Below are 14,929 nucleotides of genomic sequence, written 5' to 3'. Positions count from 1 at the left end.
GGAAAATTGCGATAATTATCTTAACGCAAGTTCCATTAAGTATTTCGCTTACAGCGGTTTTTTCGATAATGTTATAAATTATTCACGGTGGCCAATAATCTTACTAGAAATTATATAACAGTTTCCATTTCTAAGATGTTCGAATTTCCCTTTTACATCTCTGGTGTACATTTGTAAATAAGAACTGATAGTGTAGTGTCCTGTCATTTAAGATGCTTAAACGCCATTTGACAATTATGACATTTGATTCTATGGGAACATATGAGCTTCTTTTTGATCTATTAAGGTTAAAACGTTCCCGATTTAAGATCGTTTTACTAGATGTGATAGACCTTACGATCAAATACCGTATTTTACATTATTCAACACATCCTGGAAACTTAATTAAAAGGGCGGTTAAGTACATATGCAATTAACTCATGCATGTATTGAACGTGTTGGAATTAAAGAAAATTCTTATGTTGTTGTTTTTATGACCTATTTAATAAGGGTCCGATTTACGTCACAAATGACAAGAATTCAAGCAGAATTATTGGTAAAGAGCTATGTTTGCTTCTATTGAATAGTAGGTTTAATAGAAAATCATAAAGAACTCGAATTAAATTCCTTTATGCAAAACAGTCATTTAAGCTGATTCAATTGTCATTGTGATAGAATGCTTTGGTAATCAGTTTTCAATTTCGACGTCCACTTATTGCCTCGTTTACTTCTTCTATGAATGAAATAATAACCATTTATCAAAATCAAATGCAATTTTGATTATTTTGCGATTATCTGTCGAAAGCATTTCTTACTTTCTAGTGTTGTCACGTTGGGCTCTGCATGCGCGTGTATTCGCTAAGTAAGGTTCATATAGCCAAGAAAGACACTCGTAAAAATAAAATAACTAAATATATTATCAAATTGGTAAACAGCTGCATTATTGAAGGTGAAATTGAAATACAACTATCTTTGACTGTATAATATTAAGTTATAGACGTACCATAAAAGGTCCAAGCAAAAGTGGTTTGACATTTTAGATTTGTATGATATGTGATAGTAAATATCTCGTAAAATAAATCATTGATTAAGAATCTTTGACATAAGAGCAAGGATAATATCATGCCTCAAGTTTCAAATATTACTATTCTGAAGACAGATAGTTGAGAATATTAGTTCACAAACCATGTGTATGGTATATAAAGAAAAATAGCACAAAAAACATATATAAATGAAAACGTCGTACAGAAGCTAAATAATAATGCATACTAGATGCTCCAGGTTCTTTCAACGTCATATCATAGTTAATTGCGACATACCATACGGTTACCATGTATACAAGAAGTTACAGTCAAACATGTATTAAGTGGCCACCCTTGGGAAATGATCAAAGTGACTGCTTAAGACAGGTGGCCACTTAATACAGGTTTGACATTTCCGCCACTTTAGCTTTATTCAGATGGAGTATGTATCTTAACCACCACCTCACACCACAATCATTAACATCTGTATCAATATTATTGAAGAAGGTTGAATACAAATACATTTGTATAAATAAAATAACTTTATTTCAAATTTAAAAAGAAAATACATTAGATTAATGTTGATACAATGCATAAACAAAACACACCACATATCGGTCTACACATTTACACAACTACATGTACATACACGTTTTTTAGTTTTCTTTTTAAAGTAGTCCGTACATAAAATAAATGTTGATGCATAGCGTAAACAAAACACACCACAGATCCGTCTACACATTTACAAAACTTCATGTGCATACACATTTCCTGTAATTTTCTTCTGTCTATTTGCGTATGGATTTCCATTGTTTTCATATTCCTCCACAATTTCACGCTTACGCTTAAGTAAGAAATTAATTTGAGTCCGTCCACAGTTAAATTCCTTGGCAACACTTCTTGCACTACGGCCGTTTTCTAATAACTTTATACATTCGATACGTTCTTTTAGAGTCAAACAGTTTCGATTAGTCTTTTTTCAGCCATAATCAAAGTATAAAATATCAAATATATATAAAAAAAATATCAAGAACAATGCATTGTAAATATCATTGAATATAAATCCGTGCACTTTAAAAATAATATTGAAGTGAATAAAAATCGTAACTCGTTTCACGCCGTCGAATATAAATGCAAACTGTGAATTCTTAATAACCGGTGTTATAGTCAGTTTTTAATAATTAACTGCTTAATTATTTAATTATCGTTTTAATTGTGTCATTAATTGTGTCAATTCTGATCAAAACATTCGCCGACGTGTAATAAACATTATTTCTCGATGAGTAAACACGCATACAATCGTGTGATGCAATATTCATTTTCATTAGATGACGGAGATACCCGAGGCCGTCGTTATTTTCCGTAAACTTCTATACGCAATTAAAGCTGTGTATTGGGAAAATTTGTAAGCGGAAATGTCAGTGACAAGGGATTAGTGGCCGCTAATTAGTGATTATATGGCTTCATGGGGACAAAAATTAGTGGCCGTGGCCGCGTTAGACAGTTGGCCGCTTAATGCACGTACATTATATAGTAAAAACGTACGGGGGAACTTGGAGTGGCCCAATGAGGCAGGTTGCCATTTAAAGCAGGTGACCGTTCAGCCAGGTTTGACTGTATTTGATAAACGAACATTGATTTAAACCACATTTACATCACTTGGTAGAAGTCTTTCTCATTGGCAAGTCCTTCAAGTTTCGTTTAATTCTTTTAAATATAATACATCACATCTACTTGTTGTTATTATGTGTGACATAGAATTTGGTCAATACAAGAACTGAGCTATAGAAGGCGTTTGATGGAATATGCCTGGCTCGTATCATGGCTAAGAGTAAAACATCTCTAACATTTTAACACAATAATACGCTTAATTAATACTAAATTAACCTTTCGTTATATAAACGTTGAGGTGAGTTTAGTTTAAACATATTTTTATTTATCAGCGTCTATACACAAAACATATATACAAACAGAAAACACATGTGCAATCTAGAAAAGGATTAGAACGAAAGACAAATATATCTTAAAATGTTCTACTCCAAACATAAGAAAAAGTACAAATTTAGTGACGAACATTTGTACAGCTTACAATGTAGATGACACAATGATATTGATATTGTTGAATTGAATCAAGTGGTATTGTTTAATGTGTTTTTGCTTTATTTAATAAAGGTGACTTTATTATCAGTGTATATGATTTCTACATTGTCTTTGATTTCTTTTGGGTATTTTTCATTTTTGTTAGGTCAAATCATAATCGATAAAGGAATAATTCAAACAGTCTAGCTAATTCTTGTTCAACTTCTCCCACAATGTTGTTCAATTACAAAATGTGGAAACATTTAAATATACAGATAAACGTAAACGTCCCACTACTTTCAGTGGTGTATGCGTTGCACTCGTACGTTTTTACAAATATAATACGAAAGAGTTAAAACGAATATTTGTTATACACATGTAAGTACTCTTTAACACCCTATTAGCTTTATCATTGCGATTTTTGAATGTATAACATAACTAAAAGTCTCGAACTACATATTACATTTCTGATTACATATAGCCTTTTTTGCATACAATGCTGATAAGTTTCCCTTTTATCATATTCCTGGCTGGAGTTCTTTTAAAGGGGGAAAGATATATTCTGGACAGGCACTTAATACATCAATAAAACAAATGTTTCGGGTCGAATGAGACTGGTCACTAAAAGCAAAACTAACTGTAACAATAGCAGACTTTCACCGTCTTATGCACCTTTCTTGTTTTCCTAAAAATAACACAGTTAAGAAAAGAAGACGTGTTCGACATAATGTATAATGTTTTGCACTTGTCTTGATATTCTAGTTTTTCGACACCATGAAACGGGTTTGCATTTAACGTGGACTTTCTAGTTGTATCACACGAAGCATAATTTGTTAAATTCTTATACATCATTTTTTGCATGTGACAGTCCCATAGATGATTTGCTTAAAGAATCAATAACAACCAGAATCTCATGAATAAAGACCGCGTGACGCTTTCATTAAGAAAATGCAGATGGACTGGTATAAAGTCACCGTATTTCAGGAAGTTATAGCCTTATTAATGGAAATTCCAATTCCAGAGTTTTGATTCTGAATGTATCACTGCCAGCCTTATTTCTAGTTGTGTCGTAAAGAGTCTGTATTTAAGAGACTTTATGGAAATATTGCTTATTCAGTATTGGAATGGTCTGAATTGATCCTCTATGGAGAGATATACGCGCGATCAGAAGCAATGTACGAGTGGTAGTTATGAGACACTTGGAGATGCTGTCAAACGCTGTCAGTTTTCTATTTAATTACAAAAAAAGAACATAAACATCCACAGACATGTATTAAACTCATCCATACAACTAGTTTAGTCGGTACAAAATGTTAAATGATCAAATTATGTGATTATTTATGTACAGATTTTATGCATCAACTTAAAGTGTGCAAAATTAAATTATAAATAAATGACATTAAAATATATAAATTCAAATAACTGTTAAGATTTTTACTCCCTGATCTTATCTATCAAAGAGACAGGTCTTCCGATACACAACATAAAGGCATTTCTTTAAAAATATTATGAAATCTACGTATTTGGAAAAGGAAATTTATAGAAGGTTGCTATTATTATTATTATTATTATTATTATTATTATTATTAATATTATAATTATTATTATTATTATTATTATTATTATTATTATTATTATTATTATTATTATTATTATATATAAAGCATACAATGTATAATATTATCATTATCATCATTATCATCATCATTATACATAATGCATACAATTTTAACTATAAGGACATGCCTTTTAGCCATAAACTTACTGTAATATTGTTTTAATGGCACGAAGATCGCTGTTGCAAAATGTGCGCAATTTCACATAAAAGGTTTACCATCGTAAACAGTAATGTTCCAAGTGTTGATTTGAAAAAGTACCTCAGCAGGGCTTATGCGCAGTGTTCAAGACCCACGGTCTATCAAATCTATAAACCTTCTAAATGAAGACATTAAGGTTCAACATGGAAATACATATAGATCAAACAGTTCCTGTTGCCTATATTATTTAAGGTAACATGTACAGGAAAATAGACAAATGAGCAAAACAACAAAATTCCAACAAAGATGACATATTTTCTTCATGTAACATGCAAGTTCAAATCAATTAATAATTCGTACGTTTAACTCTACATAAAAACATCTGTCGAAATTATTAAAAAGGAGAAAACAAAATAAGGTGTCGCAATAAACCAGATATGACATTTAGATAAACTGAAATCAATTTTGAGCTTCTCGATGGGGCATATTTTGCCTGACGTCATAATGTCTAACCCCGCCAATCCCAAACTTTATTCTATTAAAATAGTATTGACACAATTAAATGCAACAGCGGCAAAACATTCCACAGGACGTAGATACTTCTCAAACATGCTTGAGTTACCTGGCTGCTTCTAATATTTTTGTTCGCGTTTACAGAGAAGGATTTTATCATAAAACCTGGAACAAGCAAGGTCCATTAGCGGGTAATTTGAGCACCGTATCGCTTGATATAGTTTTTCACATAAGTATTGATATCATAGCCTTCAATAAAATCGAAAACATAAACTTTCTACTCATACTTGTAATCTCATTATGTGTAAGTTTAAAGCCTCTACATTCTGGAAGAAAACAAAATAAACTGCATTTCGAATAATTCATTCTTTGAAGTTTAATTAAGTATTGTTTTAATTAGTTTTGGATTTCAATTTGTATTGTATCGCATTTGCTCACATTCATGGCATTTTCTAATACTACTGTTTATATCTAGCCAAATTAACACTATTCATTTTGTTTAAAATGAAATCATATTATTTACGAAAGACGGTCTCGAGGGTCTTATATGCATAACAACAAACATGTTGTTGGACCTGAACATATTTTTTATTTCGGAATGCTTCCAATATCGGAAACTAGAAACTAATAGAGATTAGAGAATTCTGAATAAAAGTCGCAAATATTCCATACAGAATGACCAAATCACACGCAAAATGACCCTAAATACTAGAGATTCACAACACCCTAAATCCTAAATAGAGAGACAGTTCCATATGTATACGAGACATTAAACAACGTTAAATAAAAATCTTATAAAGAAACCATGTAACCAAAATAATTCGTTAAACGTTACGACTTTGTGTTCGCTAAATTAACAAAATCCCGTATAGGAGTACAAACATTGCGCTGGAAATATAAACAGAAAATAATATCAAGCAGATCCAGCATCATGGTCAGCCTTTTTAAAAAACCCAATCATAAACCAGTCTGCTTAAAAATCTATATAGACTTACGCAGGCAATGGTCTGAGGTTGTTTAACGATGCTTTGAATCACTGTCATGTGTACAATAAAGCAATAAGGCGTATTACAATAAGTAAGCACTTCCGAATTGGTGTTATTGGCGCACGGCAAACCTGTTCAATGCTTGATCACTCATTCATATAAATGCGCGCAAAGTAGGCGGCATACAGAGAACAAATGAATCAGCTTCCCACTTGGATTTGGTTTTTGAACTTTATGACTGGGGACATCTAGTTGTACATTTATGTTAGTGATGAATTCGTTTAATACTCTTAAATGTAGCATATCTGCGCCATTCATTATCAGAGCGCGCAATTACAGACATCTAATAACCTAACTAGCAATTATACTGTATCAAACAAAAAGCCTGCACTGAGAGAATATGTGGTATAAAAATATACTACATATAAAATATTGAACACTCGAAACGCATTGAACAGTTTTCTATTCATCATTTCAAACTGTTTTGAACAGTTATTGGATGATGACATAAGCGCAGACTGCTCACGAGATATTGGAGTCACACCTCGTTACAAGTAGGAATATCTACCAATGGCCAACGAATTGTGGTATTGAGGAACTGAGTATGTGCATGCTCAGAACCGCTATTGGAATAAATGCTACCAACGCTTTGGAGTATGGTGGTGGTCGGCAAGTGAACGAAAGACAATTTCAATTAGTGGAAATATAATATAAAGTATTAATGAAAGTGCAGTTTTCAAAATAACAAGAAAAATCACACTATATTATAGCGTTACATAATTGTATAGTATGTGTCATTTAAAATTGCATTTCAATTGAATAAATATATTCTAAGGTTATCGTTGTACCTCACTTGTGTAAGATAATGGATATTTTAGTAAGCTTTGGATTACAATCAACTAATTGGAGTTACTTTTTCCTTTGTTTGCTCGCCGGGTTTGGTGGCCAATCAGTCGCTGAAATTAAGAAATGTAAGTACTACAGATACGTTTTCCAATGCTCAAAATATATTGAAGTGATCTAAGAGAGAGGGTATTTCCATTGTATTGTTTTACTGTTCTTTAAGACATTTGTAAAATTGTTTTAACACAAAACATAAGTTTACATTTAATGCTTCTTTGGCTGAAAAAAGTTGTACCTTCTCCTTTATTATTTCGTAACCCGACTCCTACATTTATTTATTAATTATTCATTTATTTATTAACTAATTAATTAATCAATTAATATATTCATTCATTCGTTTATTCGTTCGTTCGTTCGTACGTTCGTTCGTTCGTTCGTTCGTTCGTTCGTTCGTTCGTTCGTTCGTTCGTTCGTTCGTTCGTTCGTTCGTTCATTCATTTATTTATTTATTTATTTATTTATTTATTTATTTATTATTAATTTTATTATTATCATTATTATTATTATTATTATTATTATTATTATTATTATTATTTTTATTTTTATTATTATTATTATGGACGCTTTTTAAATCGTGACTTTAAAGGACGTTGTATTTGAAATTCAACTTCAATAAGGAATCTGATTATCAATGGAAAATATATTTCAGTAGAAAGGGTACTTTGAAATAGAAAAAAATAGGTATAATTCAAAATAATTTCAAGAAATGCAAAAGTATCATTCGCAGAATAAGAATATAAGTATTTTATAAATATATTAATACAAATTGTATTACTGACATAGCGGTTTATCTAGTATCAGTAAATTTTTGATTGAGCATTCACCTATATATTTTTTAGGTTGTCCCTTTCCTCTGGCCAAATGTTGTTCAAACAGAATTAGAAATATATAATGGCTAGTTGGTATGTCCCTGTAGTTTCAATAGATTCCACAAGACTTAATTCAACCCACGTAATTGTTCAAATGAAAGAAATAACAAACTTGAATACAACCCCCCGCCCCCCCCACACACACACACCTTTAATTTACAAATCATAAATTGCGTACACAGAAAAAGTTGATATATTTGTTTTCCTTTTTTGGGCTATTGTGACTGTTTTTTTAATTTAATATGAGGCGTCTTGAATCGTTTTTGTCGATGTCTAAGACAGTAATCTAGAAGTTCACATGTTTGATTTTCTTCAAGAGCTATATTAAATATGAGCTATATTAAAAAATATTGTAATGCATTGAGTTTGATTGTGCTACAGACACGCTGTGTAACGAGAAGGTTGATATGGAGGCTCAGGGCATCCAGCAAGGAGAGCTAGAGCTAGCCATCCACACCTACTCCGGAAGTGACTCTCGTGTGTCCTGCGACTTCACTGTGAGTGCCGGAAACGGCCGACACGTCATGTTCTATTTCACAGACCTTTTCCTTGGCTCTCCAAACTTTACTGAGCGCGTGGACCGCGCGTGCATAGAGCCACGTGACATCAATGGAAATTACGAAACCTTTTTGACAGGTAAAGAGTTGTTAACGAAACATGAAAATTATTAAATCATATTTTTTCGTCATTAATAATTAGTGTTTTATTAATGGGAAAAATAAAAAGGGCAGTAAGTAGACGTCAAAACTGCACATTTATTTCTGAGGCATCCTATGATAATCGCAATTAAATTAGCTAACTATACTTTTTTGCGAAAAAGAATTATATTCAAATTCTTCATGAGTGTTTATTAAACCGGCTGCTCACTATAAGTAAGCCTATTTTCACAAATGATATTGCTAGAATACTCAGTAGATTATTAAAAAAAAATGTTTAATTTCACTGCGTTCAATACCGTTGATAATTGCATACGCACTTGACTTGTTCCAATTGCATTTTCACAAATGATATTGCTAGAATACTCATCAGTTTATAAAAAGAATGTTTAATTCAACTGAGGTCAATACCGTTGATAATTGCATACGCACTTGACTTGTTCTAATTACATTTTCCGCTCCTTTCATGCAGTTTCTGGAATTAGTTGACTGATGTAAAGTTCGGTCTTTGATCGTATTGTTTAGCACATTTTGTAAAATGTGCTCAAATTGGGAACATTTTATTTTTGATAGATTAAAAGCTCGCTTTTCAGGTCTCATAGGTATGAAACTCTTTATCGTAATTTTCTAATAGCTTTTCACCATCTAAAATGACAGGAAAATACATGATCAATTCTAATTAACAAATGTACCTCAGAGAGTTTAAAGGAAAGGCTCTGAAAACTAAAGCAGAAAATGTCTAATAATTGCTAGTTAAAATCCTATCAACGGAGTATAATAGATAACATTAAAGACAAAATAGCTGAAAGCCAAATAATGTATTATGGAGTTGGGGTTGAAATAATTATCGCTATGTTTTCCTGCTTGTACCCTGTATACGTATCTTGTATTTGTAGTCGACTGTACATAAACCAATAGTCATCATTTGTTACTGGCTAAAGTCATTGCTAAATCAGTTCCAAAATTATTTTTAAATTTATAGGACATCTATTTTGCCAATTATTAACTGTTACTGAATTCAATGCGTAGTGTAATTTAGGAATATATTGAAACTTTACCATTTGTCATTAACTGTCCTACTTTTAAATCAATGTTAAGAAAATGTCCATTTTTATTAACTTTAAAATCATATTCCCTTTAATAACCTAAATAATGCTTAATAAACATCCGTTAAATTCGATAAAATGCCACAAACTGCTTATAGTGATTTCAAGGTTATGTAGGATGAAATAAAGTTATATCTTAATTTCAAGGTAGAACCCAAGCCTGATGTTGAGATAAACGTATATTTCATTTCACTTTGCTTAACATTCAAACTACATTTCTAAAAAGGAATTACAGAATACATATATTCCGCATGTTTGAATTTAATTTTTCTCAAGTAGATAAAAAACCTTTTTGCCTCTAATAAATGCCAGAAAGTGCTTAGGGAGAGATATAGAATCACTATTATGCTAGATAAAGCAAAGAACATATCTTAAGTCCAAGGCACTTAAATTAGTTGAGACTGATTGTAAAATAAATGATCATGTGAGACTTCTAAATGACAATGACTCTTTCGTTTCTCTTAATTTAATGCCGGTATTGACTTGCATCATCTTTGTTTATTCATTATCGTTAAGATGACGAGTGCCTACAAGACAGGAGGAACACTAGCAATGGATTTGACCTAATTTTTACTTTTATTGGGGAAAAGGAAAGCTGTCCTGTTGCGGTTGTTTACTAATTACTGTCGTTATAAAAGTTATAATATTAGCACCATGTATGTTTTCCTTAAAGTGCGTTGGCTTCTAACCTTGTCATAGAAGTTATATATCGTTGCTCAAGGAAAGCCTTTGGAACCATATTTCTGGCAGGAAAATATATTTTACTTTAAAATTGGAAATGCTCCCAAAAATAAATCAAGGGATTTGTATTTTTTCGATAAAAAACGGGAAAGTGTATCGTAACATTGTCAACAGACTGTTCTTTACTTAAACGCTTTAAGCCTGACATATTCAATATTGACGAATCACTCAATATCCGAGGCATGTAATTATTGACTACGAAACGGGAAGTGTAAAAAAAGGGCAAATATGAAGCATGGCTGATAATTCATTTCAGGCATGCGCCCCTACATTTGTTCCCGGGTGCAAGTGGAGATAGGCAGTAAAGTGTACGCTACCACCGGAAACGCCCTGTCGTTAAGATTCTATCGTAACCGAGGTTACGGCATTCGCGTCTACGTAAAACTGGTCTTCACGGCGTTCAGACTCGGTAAGATTATTCATTTTGTGGTTGCTCTAAAAATTCAAACAATTCCAGCTGAAAATCTGCGCGCTTAAGTGTTCCATTCAACGGGTTTGGTGACTACTTGAATGTTATATTACTTGTTTACTCTTGTTTCAGAATAGCTGTGTTTTAGTCTTAAATGGAGACTGCGATTTATAGCATTCACCTCCAACATTGTAAATACAAATCTTTTCAATATGAAAACACAGAATGCAAATATTTCAAAGAATAAAATATTGTTGTTGTTTTTTAGATAAACGAAGAACAAGTGTTCAACATTCATAAAATGAGAAAACATGTACAAAAACAATCGTGGTTGGATGTGTTGTGGTCTAGACAATAGCATTGTGGTCATAGCTGTTTGCATAAATATTGACATTGGTAGTATTTTACTTACAATTTGTGTAATTTTAAATGCATCTTCTAGACAAACTAACCTAATAAGGTGCATTCATTCCATTGTAATTAATAAATACTGAACCATTTCTGCTCGTTTTAAATGAACTAAAGAGAGTTTAATAAAGAATTTTAATTTGCTTTAAGTTAAACAGCATACACAAACAATTTAAACAAATAGCCGTGTTCTAATACCCTTGACAACTCTGACAGAAGTAGATTTCAGCTTAGTAAGCTACAGTTAATAATGTACATGAAGCCAACGCGCTTAGATAGGTCCCCTGTGTAAAAGTCACGATTCCTTATAGACAGCTCACCCCCTGCCTGGTATTGCACAAGATAGCATCTAGCGATCTCTTTAGCATATGATTCATGGCAACTGTGATACATACTCTGATAAACTAATGTAAATAAATCCATAAATTACTCGGCTATTGTTGAACTACTCTGATCCTAGTATTTGGTTTTATCTGTGTACAAATGTGTGTGTACGGACGTAAAATATTAAGCAATTTAGTAACAGAGAATTTTGCATTCCCAAAGAATGGCAATTTACTTATTATCTAAATATAGAATTTAAATGTTGCCAGTTGGGAGCAGATAGAGACTGGACAATGTAATAAAGACTTAACACTAAATAACGGTGTCGCTTTGTGATAAAAAAAATCATCACGACGAATAATATTAATTTGTCTTGCCAAGCTCGCCAAAAAAGAAGTTACTCGGACCATTATATATATATATATATATATATATATATATATATATATATATATATATATATATATATATATATATATATATATATATATATATATGGCAGTGATATTATATAGTCTTGCCGAAACAAATGTGGTTTTTATTTGGTTATATACTCAAAAGAAATGCTTTCGATATGAAACAAAGGAACTTTGCATCTTGATCCGTTGAAGTTTATTTTCCTTTTTTTTCCCTTATTTAAAAGTTTAAACCAACCATTACAAGATAAGCAAGAACGAACTGGATATTTCGTTAGATTTGTTTCAAGGGGCTATTGTTACATACAGTCGATTACGTCATTAACTCTTCAAATGGTCATCTAAATTTGTCTGGCATTTGTGCTATTCAACCGTTTTTTAATATAATAACGTTTATTCTTAAAATACAAACGCGTCTAGCTGATAACAAAAATGAATACTCATAATTAATTATTGCTCATAATTAATTCTTAAATTTAAGAAAAACAACGACACATTCTGACATTTCAGGGTCCTGTCGTACAACTGAACGGAAATGCAACAACGAGCGGTGCATTGCGCATGACATCGTGTGTAATGACCGGAATCCATGCGGGGACCACTCAGACTGTCCCACGGGCCTTGAACACCTATCCAGCTGGGCTATGAGCGGCATTGTGATTTTGGCTCTTCTGTGTGGCGGCATCGTCATCATCATGGCAACCGTGTGTCTCCAGCGGGTTGGCAACAAGAACTATGATTTGGTAACCCTCTTATCCGATAGTTGTGTTTGTCAGTGTAGTTTGATGTGCATTAAAGTGTTCAATGCGACCATCTCAAAATGAATTTATGCTATGCGTTATCGTGCAGGTAGTATTTCAAATTACCTTTAAATTAACAAAATTTAAATAAAGATAACAAATATGTGAGCTAACAACAGACTTAATCAAAACAGTAATGATGATCCAGAAAAGAATCATTTTCAAGGTATGAACTTTTATCGATGCTTTCCTTTAAAGTTCCATAGGTGAAATCTGCATTTGTAGATCATAATTGTGTTGATCGTTATCATTTTGTCTTTTATCCTGCCTGGTAGGTAGTTTTTAAAAATGGAGTCAGACGCTTAACGTAAAATCATTTGAGTTTGCCCAATTACAGATCTAAAACACATCATTTTTTTTTAAAATGTAAAAAGGAAAGCAGTGAGTGTAGCTTTGAAACAAACGTAGCTTCGTTCCGTCTATGCATATCAGTTTATTTGATTGTATATTTCTTTCCCGCAAACTTATGGTCTTTATTTAGGCATGGAATGACTGATTCATACTGATAGCTATATAGATTCATCTGGTGAGGATACTCCAATGATTTAAATTATATTGATCTCCTTTCGAGCATTTAAAACGTAGCGTTATCAATAATTAATGCATTCAGTGAAACTGATCGTGATTATCACAGTAAAAATTACTTTCAAACAGTTCGCTTTAGGGAAATCATTTGCCTATTCTTCAGCCGTGTCTGTATGGTACATTTTATGGATATTCCAGTGGCATCATACATCGTATGCTAACAAACGAAATCAAGATGTTTAACTTAATATTTATTTCTAATGCCCACTTATATATTTATGTCAAAGTATATTCTTGTTTTTCTCTCGAAGAAGGATCTTTCAAATGATGTTTTTACTACAGGACGACGTCACAATTCCTGCAAACGGAATGGTACATCATGAGTCCCCGCACTTTGAAATGAACGAAGTCCAAAGCAGCGATAGAAAGTCCAACACCAACTATGACAAGGGCTCGAAACAACAATCTTCAAATAAAAGTAATAACAAACTATCTGGGTTTACTGGGGGTGAAGATGAAGATCTTTTAAGAGCGGAGTCTGACTCTCAGTATAGAAGTGACCGCGAAAAGCTTATTCACAGTCTGAACAGCAGTAGATTAGCAATTGGCATAGCCAGTAAGTTGGAAAATGACCATTTTAACTCGCTAAAGCCCACACAGGCTGTTACAGTCAAAACGTACTCAAATGGATCGGGGTCATCTAGTACAATGATGATTAATACTGGTACAGGAGTGACAACATTTGGTGAGACCGCCGAAAATGATACAAGAGATGACTTGAATAGCAATCCAAGTGTCACAAGACTCCACTCAAGTGGCCTTTATTTTTCCGGCCATTCTTTAGTGTTCTCGGATAGTGATAGCGGTAACGAAGATGAGAACAGACTACAAAGAGTGCATGATTTCTCAAGACAGGCTTTGGATACAAAATACGTACGTCCTTTTGATGACCACAGTTCTCCACAAAACGTTTGTAAACTAAACCCTACTAGTGAAATGCAAGCGATGATTCAACCGTCCCCACATCCGTATGGCGTGGAGAAAAATCAAAGTGCTTTAGACAAACTTAATCACAACAATAATATTTCCATTTCAACACATTAATTAATACCCAGTTGCCGTTATCCTTCTTAGTGGTTCTTTCTTTTTGAGGTCGTATGACCTTGTGGTTTTAATTTAAGATAGTGAAATAGTTATTGTTGGTATTTTTCCAGACGAAAAAAAACATGCACATACTAAATATCTTTATACCTGTAACACATACTCAAGTGTTGTTGCCGAGACGAGATACATTCCTTTGTATGTTATACACTGCATTTGTCCTTGGGATTTAATAGGTGTGTGAGAATTTTGATAACTTACACATATACTTGTTTTTCATAATCTATAATAAGAACATCATGATATTAGAAAACAGTTGCCGTATCATTCCTGTA

The 14,929-nt window shown here is 32.6% G+C and overlaps 1 protein-coding gene across 1 annotated transcript; it reads left to right on the top strand.

The window, feature by feature from the left end:
• Positions 1 to 4,224: 4,224 nt before the first annotated feature.
• Positions 4,225 to 14,703, top strand: LOC128244276 (uncharacterized). The gene is made up of 5 exons (XM_052962293.1): positions 4,225 to 4,300; positions 8,490 to 8,744; positions 10,868 to 11,020; positions 12,679 to 12,911; positions 13,836 to 14,703. The coding sequence occupies exons 1-5, from the start codon at positions 4,225 to 4,227 to the stop codon at positions 14,595 to 14,597; spliced, it is 1,479 nt and encodes a 492-aa protein (XP_052818253.1). The 3' UTR covers positions 14,598 to 14,703.
• Positions 14,704 to 14,929: the final 226 nt, after the last annotated feature.

This window comes from Mya arenaria, chromosome 8 (assembly GCF_026914265.1).
Source record: "Mya arenaria isolate MELC-2E11 chromosome 8, ASM2691426v1".
In the NCBI taxonomy this organism is placed as follows: Eukaryota; Metazoa; Mollusca; class Bivalvia; order Myida; family Myidae; genus Mya; species Mya arenaria.
Note: the sequence above shows the minus strand (reverse complement) of the source record. Positions and strands in the feature narration are given on the sequence as shown.